We start from the raw sequence: 13,274 nt of genomic DNA on the forward strand, positions 1-13,274 counted from the left end.
AGTGTGCTGTCTATTCACTTTGAATTGCACTTAGCTCTATAACATAGCTTGTCTCACATCCCAATTTGTCTTTTTGGAGTGTGATTTGTGTGTGCTCAATTGTGAGGGTGAGTTTGTAAGGGAGTGACACATTGCTTCGAGTGTTGAGAGTTAAACACGAGTGAACTACATTTACGAGTGAATACACGTGAGGGAGTGCATGTGAGGTCCTTTTTTTTTTCTTTTACCTTTCTTTTGTAGCATGGAAAATCAAGACGACAATACTAACATTACTGATGCACGATTGAGAGAAGCACAACAACGAACCATGGAAAGACTAATTCGAGGAATAGAAGAGTTGACTGATCAAATAGGACGAATGGAGATTCAAAATCAAGCTCGACAGAGGATTCCACAACCTACGCCCTCGACCGATACATATGAGGGCGACAATTTTGATCACCACGAGGATAATCCACATGTGGTTGGTCATGGCTTGATGCAAGGGAGAGAACATGGAAGAAGGTATCATAATTTACAACAACGAGTTCCTTATGATGATAGAATTGATCGTAACGTGGGGAGCATCAAATTAAAACTTTTCAAGTTTTATGGCAAAACCGATCCAGAGGAGTACCTTCAATGGGAGAAAACGGTGGAGTCGGTGTTCAACTGTCATAATTTTAGTGATGAAAAGAAGGTACTGTTGTGCATTGCTCAATTCAAACAATATGCTCAAATTTGGTGGGATAAATTGATGTCAAGTAGGAGAAGAAATCTTGAAGCACCAATTGATTCATGGGTCGAGTTCAAAGAGTCCATGAGGAAGCGTTTTGTTCCACAATATTTTCAACGGGACATGGCGCAAAAGCTTCAAGCATTGAAACAAGGACGCAAATCTGTGGAGGATTATTACAAGGAGATGGATACATTGATGGATCGACTTGAACTCGATGAGGACATGGAGGCTCTCATGGCGCGGTTTCTTAATGGGTTAAACACAGAGATTGCAGACAAGACTGATTTACAGCCTTATTCTAATATTGAGGAGTTGTTGCACATTGCAATTAAGATCGAGAGGCAAATCCAACGAAGGTCTCAACGGTATTCTTCTAAAACTTTTCCCAATTCTACTTCTACATGGAAAAAGGATAGTAAGAACATTGATTATAAGCATAGAAATCAAGAGATTAATGAGAAGCCTCAAGCTAAATTTGAGAAAGGGGAGAGTTCTAGAACAGGGAAAGAAAAAGTAGAAAAGTCTAATGTTCGAAATAGGGATTTGAAGTGTTGGAGATGTCAAGGGGTAGGACACTATAGTAGAGATTGCCCAAATGCAAGAATTATGACCATCAAGGAGGGAGAAATTGTTACGGATGACGAGGCACATGACGACATAAATGAGGAAACTGATGAGAGTGAGGAGTTTAGTGAAGAGGACCCTACACATATATCGTTGGTTACTCGACGAGCTCTAAACACCCACATTAAGGAGGACGACCTAGACCAAAGAGAGAACTTGTTTCAAACTCGTTGTCTTGTTCAATCTGTACCTTGTAGTGTTGTCATTGGTAGTGGTAGTTGCACCAATGTTGTGAGTTCCATTCTGGTCAAAAGACTTAATTTAAAGACACAACCACATCCAAGACCCTACAAGCTTCAATGGTTGAATGATTGTGGGGAAGTACGAGTAACTCAACAAACTCTTGTTTCATTTACTATTGGAAAATATGTTGATGATGTTTTATGTGATGTTGTATCTATGCATGTTGGAGATTTACTACTTGGGAGGCCATGGCAATTTGATCGTCGGGTAATGTATGATGGGTATGCAAATCGATACTCTTTTACTCACAACGGTAGAAAAACTACTCTTATCCCATTGTCTCCAAAAGATGTATTTATTGATCATTGCAAACTTGAAAAGAAAAGGCAAGAGGCTGATGCAAAAGCATAGATTGAAAAAGAATTAAGTGAAAAAAAGAGCTTGAGTGAAAAGCAAGAGAGTAACACTCAGCCTAGAGAAAAAAAAGAGAGAAAAGCCAAATCAGTAAGCTTGTATGTTAGATCAAGTGAGGCTAGGAATGTTTTGCTCTCTAATCAGACTATTCTTGTACTTATGTGCAAGGGGTCTTGTTACTTTACTAACATGCTTAACTCTTCTTTGCCTAGTGATTTTTTTGTGCTTTTGCAAGAGTTTGAAGATTTATTTTCCGAGGAGATGCCTAGTAGTTTGCCACCGCTCAGAGGGATTGAACACAAGATTGACTTCATTCCTGGCGCGCCCATTCCAAACCAACCAGCTTATAGGACTAATCCAAAGGAGGCTGAAGAGATACAAAGGCAAGTAAGTGAACTTCTTGCTAAAGGGTATGTACGTGAAAGTTTGAGTCCTTGTTCTGTTCCAGTTATTCTTGTACCTAAGAAAGATGGTTCTTGGCGTATGTGTGTTGATTGTAGGGCTATAAACAAGATAACTATAAAGTATAGGCATCCAATTCCCAGATTAGATGATATGCTTGATGAATTGCATGGATGTAGTCTTTTTACTAAGATTGATTTAAAATCGGGTTATCATCAAATTCGCATGCATATTGGGGATGAGTGGAAAACAGCTTTTAAAACCAAGTATGGTCTTTATGAATGGTTGGTTATGCCTTTTGGATTAACTAATGCACCGAGTACATTCATGAGACTAATGAACCATGTCTTACGAGAATACTTAGGTAAGTTTGTGGTTGTTTATTTTGATGACATCCTTATTTACTCTAAATCTTTAGATGATCATATAACCCATGTACGCAATGTTTTGACTACTTTAAGAAATGAATGTCTATATGTAAATTTAAAGAAATGTAGGTTTTGCATGGAAAAAGTCAACTTTCTTGGGTTTGTACTTTCATCTAATGGTGTTGAGGTTGATGAGGAGAAAGTGAAGGCTATAAAAGAGTGGCCTACACCTAAAAATGTAAGTGAGGTAAGAAGTTTTCATGATCTTGCAAGTTTCTACGGTAGGTTCATTAAGAATTTTAGTACAATTGCTTCACCATTGAATGAACTTGTTAAGAAAAATGTATCCTTTATATGGGAAAAAGATCAAGAACTTGCTTTTAATACTTCAAAAGAAAAAGTTTCACAAATAGATTCGAGGACGAATTCTCTTGAAGAAGTGGAGAATGATATGAACCAAGAGACATCAATCATACAATGTGCTTCAATGAAGATGTGAAGAAAAGGTTGTCAAAATTATCAAAAGATGTTTTAATTCATGCTACATTTAAGAAGAATAAAGTTTGATTGTTGTAAATTTTGGGTGAGTTATAATTTAGAGTTATTGTATTTTAAGACATTTTATTTAATTTCGGTTACATTTACATAATGGCTAATTATGACCATAAAGTGTGAATGTTACAACTTTTGGAATGTCTTTTAGTTTCATTTTGAGGCTATATAAAGTCATGTATATTGTATTTGTAAGGCAGACTTGGAAAATATAATAAAGAAGCATTTGTGCTTTTCTTTAGCCGATGACTAAGTTTCTTTGCAATTCTATGTAGTTTAGATTGCATGTAGAATCATTCAAACTCGACATGATCAATCCTGCTTGTGGAGTGATTCGAATCTCAAGCAAGTGTTCTTGCCTTAAGATATTTGATCAACAAGAATCATTCAAGCTAGACATGATCGATCTTGCTTGTGGAGTGATTCGAATCTCAAACAATGTTCTTGTCTTGAGATATTCGATCAACAAGGTAATCCGAATCTTATTCCCCTTGTATTGATTCCTTATCTTATCATTTGGTATCAGAGCTTCAGGCTCAAGATCGGATATATGTTTCCTTTGCGTTTCTTCTCAATTTAATTTTTATTTATTTTCATCTTTTTAGTTTTTAATCGACCCAAAGTTCAAAATTCAATCTTTGCTCTATTTAAAATTTTGAGAGGTGAGAATGAGAGCTTCATTTGTGTAAATGAGTGCAAACAGAGTGGCCTAAAATTCCTTGAGTGTATACACGTGAGAGAGTGTTGTGAGGTCCTTTGTATTTCCATAACTTATTTTTTGCAGCAAAGTTTCACAAATAGATTCGAGGACGAATTCTCTTGAAGAAGTGGAGAATGATATGAACCAAGAGACATCAATCATACAATGTGCTTCAATGAAGATGTGAAGAAAAGGTTGTCAAAATTATCAAAAGATGTTTTAATTCATGCTACATTTAAGAAGAATAAAGTTTGATTGTTGTAAATTTTGGGTGAGTTATAATTTAGAGTTATTGTGTTTTAAGACTTTTTATTTAATTTCGGTTACATTTACATAATGGCTAATTATGGCCATAAAGTGTGAATGTTACAACTTTTGGAATGCCTTTTAGTTTCATTTTGAGGCTATATAAAGCCATCTATGTTGTATTTGTAATAAGACTTAGAAGATATATCAAAAGAAGCATTTGTGCTTTTCTTTAGCCAATGGCTAAGTTTCTTTGCAACTCTATGTAGTTTAGGTTGCATGTAGAATCATTCAAGCTCGACATGATCAATCTTGCTTGTGGAGTGATTCGAATCTCAAGCAAGTGTTCTTGCCTTAAGATATTTGATCAACAAGAATCATTCAAGCTAGACATGATCGATCTTGCTTGTGGAGTGATTCGAATCTCAAACAATGTTCTTGTCTTGAGATATTCGATCAACAAGGTAATCCGAATCTTATTCCCCTTGTATTGATTCCTTATCTTATCAATATCAATTTACAACATAGCCTTTAAGACATGTATCGACGTTGAATACCGTATCATTCATATCATACGTTGTATTATGTCATATCATACACATAACATGTCCTTCAACATATCAGATCATATTATGCACGTATCATATCATAAAGTCTATCAAAACTTGTATTATATTGCCACACGTGTCACATCATAACATAAATCATATTCTCAGCACATCATATTATAATACGTGTCATAATATTAACATATCATATCATATTACATACATACCACAACCATGTCATTTCATAAACATTTCACACATATACACGTACAATTTTGTTTTTTTTTGTAGTTGTTACAAGTTTATTGTATTCACGGCAGTCACTTTGTCCATCATGTTCTTGTCCATCTTCTCGCCCGCATTTTAGCCGAACTCAAACTCCCCCCATCGATGTCGATAAAACTATCATGGTCACGACCTCTTTTAACAAGGTCATTGTTTGAATCTTTCTTACCCTTATCGTCGTTGGTAATGACGTTGTAGGTGAGGGAGAACACAAAAATCTATTCATGTCACAAAAATATATTCATGGGCTACAACCCATAAATTAATCTTTTCATCGACATTTCCTTTTATTAAAATATGTTGAAGTTTGATTGACTCAAAGACGTAAAATTTGTTGAATCTTGTAGAATGTGCTTCTCATCTAATAGTAAAGAGAAACAACTACGAATTATGCTCAGGCACTAGATAGAGTAATCTATAAATCTCGGTGATTTATATATATAATGAATTTGTGTTAAATTCTTTAATTACATTGTTTTTATTTTTCTTTTGTAAGTAAATATAAACTCTCGATTCTAAATCAATGATTGAGATGGTAGAGTATCTTGACATATATTTTTCTCTTATTAAGTATTTTGAAATAATGTTTTTTCTACTGTTTAGATAAATTAGGTTAACTTTAATTTACTTAAGGGTAGATTGATTTTTAATGTGAATTATCAAGTTTATCAAATTATTTAAAATTAATATTATCTATTATATATAAAATTCAAAGAGGTTTAAGATATAATCTAAAAAGATACAATTTTTTTTTTAAAGGTTAATTTAAATTATGAATTTATTTAAGTTGAATTGGTTCATATTTTTTATTTTAAAAAATATATATATTTGTTTCAAAAACAATTATATAATACTATGTGGTATTTTATTTAATTTAATTTTGTAAATATATTTTTTATTATTTATTTTTCAATAATTCATAGAAAGGGACATTGTGTTGTTTCGTTACAGTTATGGTGAGAAGATTTGCACTTCTTACAGTTTCCTGATTATGAAAATTGCACCAATTTCTTCTTCTTCTCTCAAGAATTTAGTGCTTTCTGATCTTCCTAAACTCAAACCATTCAAATGGTTCTTCTCCGCCGCAAACTACGGCACAGGTCCGCCTCCTTGTTCCTTCACGGAGTCGGATTCGGCCGCCGCTGCCGCCGTCCCTTTTACCGGTGTCCTTCAAGACGAAGACCTTCTTCGCAAGACCCACATGTCTTCTTCTGAAACTTCCACTAATTCCACTGGGCTCTATGTTCTGGACCTCATAAATCATGGTAAATTGGAGCCCGAACGAACGCTTTACAGTAAAATGCTGAACAAGTGTACTCTCTTGCGCAAACTCAAGCTGGGCAGAGTCATCCACTCCCACATCCAGGGCTCTACGTTTGAGAATGATCTTGTTATTCAGAATTCTATCTTAAATATGTACGCCAAATGTGGTAGTCTTGAGGAGGCACACAACCTGTTTGATAAAATGCCTACAAGAGACATGGTTAGTTGGACCGTGTTGATTAGTGGCTATTCTCAGAGTGGGCGAGCGTTTGAAGCTCTTGGTTTGTTCCCTCAGATGTTCCACCAGGGCTTCCAACCCAATGAGTTCACTTTGTCTAGCTTGTTGAAGGCTTCTGGAGCTAGCCCTAGTGATGACCATGGCAGGCAACTTCATGCGTTTTCTCTCAAATATGGCTTTGATATGAATGTTCATGTGGGAAGTTCATTGCTTGATATGTATGCTAGGTGGGGGCATATGCAAGAAGCCGAAGCGATCTTTAACGGGTTGGCTGCGAAAAACGTGGTGTCGTGGAATGCTCTGATTGCTGGTCATGCTCGGAAGGGTGAAGGGGAGCATGTGATGAAACTTTTTAGGCAGATGCTAAGGCAGAATTTCGAACCTACGCATTTTACATATTCTAGTGTTTTTACTGCTTGTGCTAGCTCTGGATCTTTCGAGCAAGGCAAATGGGTTCATGCCCATGTTATAAAATCTGGGGGACAACCGATTGCCTATATTGGAAACACTCTCATTGACATGTATGCCAAATCAGGCAGCATCAAGGATGCAAAGAAGGTCTTCCAGAGGTTGGTTAAACAGGACGTCGTTTCGTGGAACTCGATTATTTCTGGATATGCACAACATGGATTGGGAGCTGAAGCTTTACAGCTATTTGAGGAGATGCTAAAGGCCAAAGTTCAACCTAATGAGATTACTTTCCTCTCTGTTCTTACTGCTTGTAGCCATTCAGGGCTTCTAGATGAAGGGCAATATTATTTCGAACTAATGAAGAAATACGAGATCGAACCACAGGTTTCACACCATGTGACAGTTGTTGATCTATTAGGTCGAGCAGGTCGACTTGATGAAGCCAACAAGTTCATAAAGGAAATGCCTATCGAACCTACCGCAGCTGTCTGGGGAGCCTTGCTTGGTGCTTGCAGGATGCATAAGAACATGGATTTGGGTGCTTACGCTGCCGAACGGATTTTCGAGCTTGACCCTCATGACTCAGGTCCTCATGTACTGTTATCTAATATTTATGCTTCTGCTGGTAGATTGAATGATGCAGCTAATGTAAGAAAGATGATGAAAGAGAGTGGAGTTAAGAAAGAACCTGCCTGCAGTTGGGTTGAAATTGAGAATGAAGTTCATATGTTCGTGGCAAATGATGAATCACATCCAATGAGAGAAGAAATCCAGAAGATGTGGGAGAAAATAAGTGGAAAGATTAAAGAGATTGGGTATGTACCAGACACAAGCCATGTGCTTTTCTTCATGGATCAGCAGGACAGAGAAGTAAAGCTGCAATATCATAGTGAGAAGCTAGCATTAGCATTTTCAGTATTGAAAACTCCTCCTGGATTCACTATTAGGATCAAGAAGAACATTAGAATCTGTGGGGACTGCCATTCTGCATTCAAGTTTGCTTCAAAAGTCTTGCGAAGAGAAATCATTGTAAGAGATACCAATAGATTTCATCACTTCCATGATGGCTTGTGTTCTTGCAGGGACTATTGGTAGAGCTATTAGCAGTGTACAAGTTCTTCATTACTAAGATCTTTCAATTTCTACCCTCAAGAAGTGTTCTAATAAAAGATTCGAGATGTTCGGATATACCTTTCGAAGGCTCGAGTTCAAACTTACCAAGAAGCCCAAGACCCAAAGGTTGGTTATAGAATTTTTGAACTCATATTCTTATGATTTTCTCATGGTAGATGCTACAAGAATACAGTAGAACAAAGATTAGATAAACAAAAAATATCAACAAACGATTGGTGATGATAAATTAAGATGCATTTAACCACTGTATGGGGGAATTTATACAGCCTGGTTCATTTTATAGCTTTTGATTGGACCTTTTAGCCATTAGGTGAAGGATTTTGAATCTCTAGTTTGTTTTGAGTTTGGATGATGCCTTGTATCTGTTCCCCTATGAAGAAGAAATGGAAGTTATTCATATTCTGGTCCCTTATTGTGTACTGTTTTTAGATTACCAGTGATTGAGCCAACTGAGATTATTAAGAAAATCCAATCCTTGATATGAAAAAGAACGTTGCGCAACGTCTTTTCGGGATGTTTTGACTTTTAGTTTAAACTTGGATGGTTTAAGATAAAGAAGTTAATATGTGAGTTTACTTATATTATGAGTTTGTTCATCTTGCTGCTGGGTATCTTAGATGTTCAGGTACCAATTATATACTAAACAATCAAAGAGGACGCAATTTTGCCACAAATGACATGCATTGATATGTGAGTTTACCTTTACAATCAAATATGATCAAGACATAATTAACAAAAACACAACACGTCTAATGATTACACAAATACTTCTTTATGGATAACTGGGAGTTAGAACTTCGTTCCTCTATACCCAAGGGCACCGATGCCCGCCCAAGGCCAGAATCCGGGCGACATCAAGGGTTTTTGGTATTAAGCTCACCCGAAGGCTTGAGTTTTGGATCATTAAGCTGGTATAACAACAGACCCCAAGCCCCTGCCAACGGAGCCACCCCTTGGGGCCATTAGATAAACACCTGATAACCTATTATGGTGCCCTTTTATGAGGGTGAGGGGGCGTTTTCTGACACTCATAATTAACAAAGGAATTTAAAGAGAACGTGGACAATTTGTACTAGTTTTTGAGCAGCAAGATTTAACCGCAACAACCACCAGATTGAGCTGTAGTACCATCTCTGCCTCCTGATGGCCCTGGGATTCCACCATATCCAACTTTTATCCCATATGACTGCACATAAGATGGAACATAGCATCACTTACATCATTCATTCTCATCGCTATTCATCCGTTGTAACAACAAAATTCTAAGAGACTAGAGACTCGAATCTAAATTCTGTCACTTATAGCAGTCGCTAAATGCCACTGGCCAAACATTGTTCAATTCAAGCAGCTAAATAACTTTTGACTAACGGTGAAACACCACTTGAAGTAGCACAGTCAAAAGTAAATTCAAGACCCCCAATCTAATCAGATGCACTTTGATCACCGTGACGCAAGAGAAAATGCCATGGTAAAACTAAAACATTTCCGTACACATTTAGCAGCAAGTTAAAAAGCAAGCTTCATACCTCATTAGATACATCAAATACTCCATCCTGGATCTTCTTATATATGGTTGCAGCAGTTTGTATGAATGCCTGTAAAAATTGTTGATCATCACGAAGATTGTGAGACGGAGAACTGTTTACAATATATAAAAAAGATGAATATTATATCTTTATGTCATGTTCTTAGCTTAGAGATGAACAGTGTCTAATTTTGAACTTTCTGGAAGGCAATTTATGACTATTCTATCACCTCCTCAACATTTTGAGCAGTTTTAGCAGAGGCCTCCATGAAAATTAGACCATGTTCCTTTGCAAACTGCTCCCCTTCCTCAGTGCTGACAGCCCTTCTGTGTGCAAGATCACACTTGTTACCGATAAGCATTATTGTCATGTTTGCATTAGCATGTTGTCTTGCATCTTCAAGCCAGCTAGCCAGGTGATTAAAAGTCTCCCTCCTGAAAAATATGATAGCCACGTAACCTTAAGTTCGATGTCCTCATTGACTCAGGAAATTTAGGGGCATGATGATGAGGCCCCATTTCAGCTTATGCAGTCAATCAAGTTAAACTAGAAGGCTGAATCACGACAAACATCATGAAGTTGGAACAGTTTAGAGCTGGCTGCTGTCAGACCTGGCTGACCGCATTATTTTAACAACTACGGTCTTGCTCAAGTTATTTCCTTCTCACAAAACCTACAACTATGCAAGACAAAAATAAACCACAACTAATCCAAGAAAATTCGAGCATTCACATTTAAACTTTATGCTGTCCACCCAAAATTCTTTTAGATTACATCTACAACCTTCTAACACAATGGTCAGTCCCACTAACCAATAACCTTTCTGGCCAAGTCTTGTTTACTTTCATGAAGTGTGAGCTTTCCTGGTGACTCAGGGATCGATAGGCCTCAAATTATCTATTAACTGTTTTGGCAATGCCAAGGGAGTTTCAAGAGCTCCCCTCCTCTCCACTATGCCCGAAGGAGCTACAATTGAGCAAAATGCAAAAAGATAGCCTCCTCTTTGCCATAAGCAGCCTTCAACATACACAAAAAGTATAACTAACCATAATATATGGCCACATAATCATAACGCACACGCCTGCCAATCCTCACGTACTTATATCACTCAGTCTCCCTTTTTCCCTTTTTCTACACGACTATACTTTTGGGTGACTTGCTGTCTATCATGGGTTTTACAAATTCTCACTCCCAACATGAATTATAATTCAACTTCAATATGACTGGTTTAATTGATTGAATATTAGGTCCCCAGGAAAAGAACAATAATGAATTGCAAAAGGAATAGGAGTATCCTCTCCAAGTTTCTAAAATATCTTTCAAACAGTGGTTCCGCATACTGACCCATTTGGGGGATGAATTTCAAAAGCCTCCCTTACTTATTCACTAGAAAATTGGTGTAGCTGAGGGGAATGAATTTCATACAACCAAAACAATGAATATTTATACTATAAAGAGCTAACTGAAGCGAACCAACTGACTAGTTCCAACTGCTAAACGTAATGACCTTAACCAGCTTGGTTAAACACACTAACGGTCTTACCCAACGGCTGCATAAGACATCAAACACAAATAACAGAAGTACAGAAACATCCCTACATCAAAACTCAAAAGTAGTATTAAGTTAGAATGGAACCAAGAGGTAAAAAGACCTGGTGATGTCATAGACAAGCAAGGCACCAGCAGCCCCTCTATAGTAGGACCTTGTAATAGACCTGAAAGATTCTTGACCAGCCTGCAATTTTTTTGGGAAACTTCAGACTCAGAAAAACTCGATGAAATTAATAAGAAACAAAAGGACAAATCTAAATCGAAAGAGTACAAGGAACGAACATCTGTACCAATCTTATGGTATATATGTATAATAGAAATGAACAATACATGACGTTGATTCAATAGTGATCATCATATTACACACAAAGCAGATAGTGAATAACTATCATTAAGCAATAGAATAAGTGTACTATGTTATGTGTATGTTCTCTAAGTTTAAGCAGAGCACTTGAGCTAAGAGCATATATAAGTGTTGCATAACTTATAGATAACTTTTCAGATTCAAAGCCATGTTACAATGATAAACTAAATAGTATAGACTATACATAGTAAGCATGAATGGAAGCTTAGCATGAATGGAAGCTTCCCAGTTCTATTAGTTATTGTTTTCGCCTTTTACTCGAACTAAGATTAAGCTTATAGCAGCAGATCACCCGCTATTCTCTGGTATAATTGCAGATTCTTTTCCTTGAAATGGATCCAAGAAAAGGTAAAATACTATCCATAAACCAGAACAGAGCTCATTCAATTCAGTAGACAAGTGGCACAGTTAAATATCTAAAGATTTGAAACAAGAAACTCCCAGAAAAAGAAGGAAAGAAAGAAAGAGAGATAACTAACCGTATCCCAAATTTGCAACTTAATTGGCTTGCTGTCGATGGTGATCATCCTCGCACCGAACTCTACACCAATAGTCAAGTCATGAACAGGCTGAAATCTCTTATCAGTAAACTGGAGAAGAAGACATGATTTTCCAACTCCTGGAGAACACAGCACAATTAAGTTTCAAACCTCACAATCAATCGACGAACAGAAAACAACATCCAATACAAAGCTAAACACAGCAAGTCCCAAATCAAAAGGGAAACCAAGCAGAGCAGCGTTGACATCATCAAATTAGAGAAACAGATTAAGCACAAACCAACCCATAACCAAAGCGACACAATTGAGGAATCAGATCGAAAACGACAAAAGCATCAATACCAACACGTACCAGTATCACCAATGATGATGTACTTGAAAAGGTAGGCGTATGACATTCCGGTTCCGGAAATGAAGAAGAAAAACGAGATCGGCGGCGAGAGAAAATTGAGCTGCCAATTGCTATTAATATACAAACTTTGTTCACCACTTACATCTTCGGACCCTTCTACACTCATCTCTCTGATTCTCCAACGGATCTCTAATACCCCCTCCGTAACTCTTTCATTTCATTTACATTTACATTTACATTTACAACAATTTAATTAAATTAAATGTGGCCCAATCAAATTTATAAATAGTTGAAGTTAAAATATCTCCATTTTAAATTCATTATAATTTTCTTTTTTTAGGTTATTAATTTATTAAATGTCTATTTTTCTTCGATTATATATGATGTGTAGCACAAATGAGTAAATAAATATACGGAGTAAGTAGCTTGTTTATAAACTTATAATAATTAGAGAATCTTCTCGTACTCACTCGATAAGGCTAACTATAGGCCATTAATGATGGGAACCTAGATTCTTGATTTCGGGATATACTATGGGTAAGACTAGCCCAACTAATTGAACTAAGCTGAACTTAAGTCGAGTATACTCGGTTGGGATTTATGCCCTAAAGCCTTGTATTTAGTTTTTAACAATAATTTATACTATTTTATTTATAATTTAATTGTTATCCATTTTATTAAAATCCAAAGTTATTAATGTAATTTTGAACAATATGTGATTAACATACGACAAGATCGTGTTCAAGTAATAACTTAAAGAGTCTCTAGTATATAAATAAGGTTGGGTGCCTTATCCTGATAACACTATTGATATGACCCATTTTGTAATCGTTACAAATGATTTGATCCAAATCATTCATGTGGAGACATGTAAGTGGGGTATCCTATACCATGA

At 36.5% G+C, this 13,274-nt stretch overlaps 2 protein-coding genes across 2 annotated transcripts; one reads left to right on the forward strand and one right to left on the reverse strand.

The window, feature by feature from the left end:
* The first annotated feature begins 5,967 nt into the window (after positions 1-5,967).
* On the forward strand, positions 5,968-9,891 carry LOC111434330 (pentatricopeptide repeat-containing protein At3g24000, mitochondrial). Its single transcript, XM_023071764.1, has 2 exons — positions 5,968-8,191; positions 9,819-9,891. The coding sequence occupies exon 1, from the start codon at positions 6,032-6,034 to the stop codon at positions 8,045-8,047; it is 2,016 nt and encodes a 671-aa protein (XP_022927532.1). The 5' UTR covers positions 5,968-6,031; the 3' UTR covers positions 8,048-8,191; positions 9,819-9,891.
* LOC111434331 (ras-related protein RABB1c-like) lies at positions 8,749-12,561 on the reverse strand. The gene is made up of 6 exons (XM_023071765.1): positions 12,380-12,561; positions 12,007-12,146; positions 11,265-11,347; positions 9,842-10,046; positions 9,613-9,681; positions 8,749-9,272 (listed from the first exon to the last, which is right to left on the reverse strand). The coding sequence occupies exons 1-6, from the start codon at positions 12,543-12,545 to the stop codon at positions 9,180-9,182; spliced, it is 756 nt and encodes a 251-aa protein (XP_022927533.1). The 5' UTR covers positions 12,546-12,561; the 3' UTR covers positions 8,749-9,179.
* Between the last annotated feature and the right edge of the window lie 713 nt (positions 12,562-13,274).

This window comes from Cucurbita moschata, unplaced genomic scaffold (assembly GCF_002738365.1).
Source record: "Cucurbita moschata cultivar Rifu unplaced genomic scaffold, Cmos_1.0 Cmo_Scf00044, whole genome shotgun sequence".
NCBI lineage: Eukaryota > Viridiplantae > Streptophyta > Magnoliopsida > Cucurbitales > Cucurbitaceae > Cucurbita > Cucurbita moschata.

Bases quoted from the DNA above. Each gene is read 5' to 3' on its own strand.
- LOC111434330 (XM_023071764.1), top strand. From the start codon at position 6,032: ATGAAAATTGCACCAATTTCTTCTTCTTCTCTCAAGAATTTAGTGCTT.
- LOC111434331 (XM_023071765.1), bottom strand. From the start codon at position 12,545: ATGAGTGTAGAAGGGTCCGAAGATGTAAGTGGTGAACAAAGTTTGTAT. The intron at 10,047-11,264 runs GTCTTTTTACCT...CATATTTTTCAG, and splicing joins CTTGTCTATGACATCACCAG to GAGGGAGACTTTTAATCACC. The intron at 9,273-9,612 runs GTATGAAGCTTG...TCTTATGTGCAG, and splicing joins TATTTGATGTATCTAATGAG to TCATATGGGATAAAAGTTGG.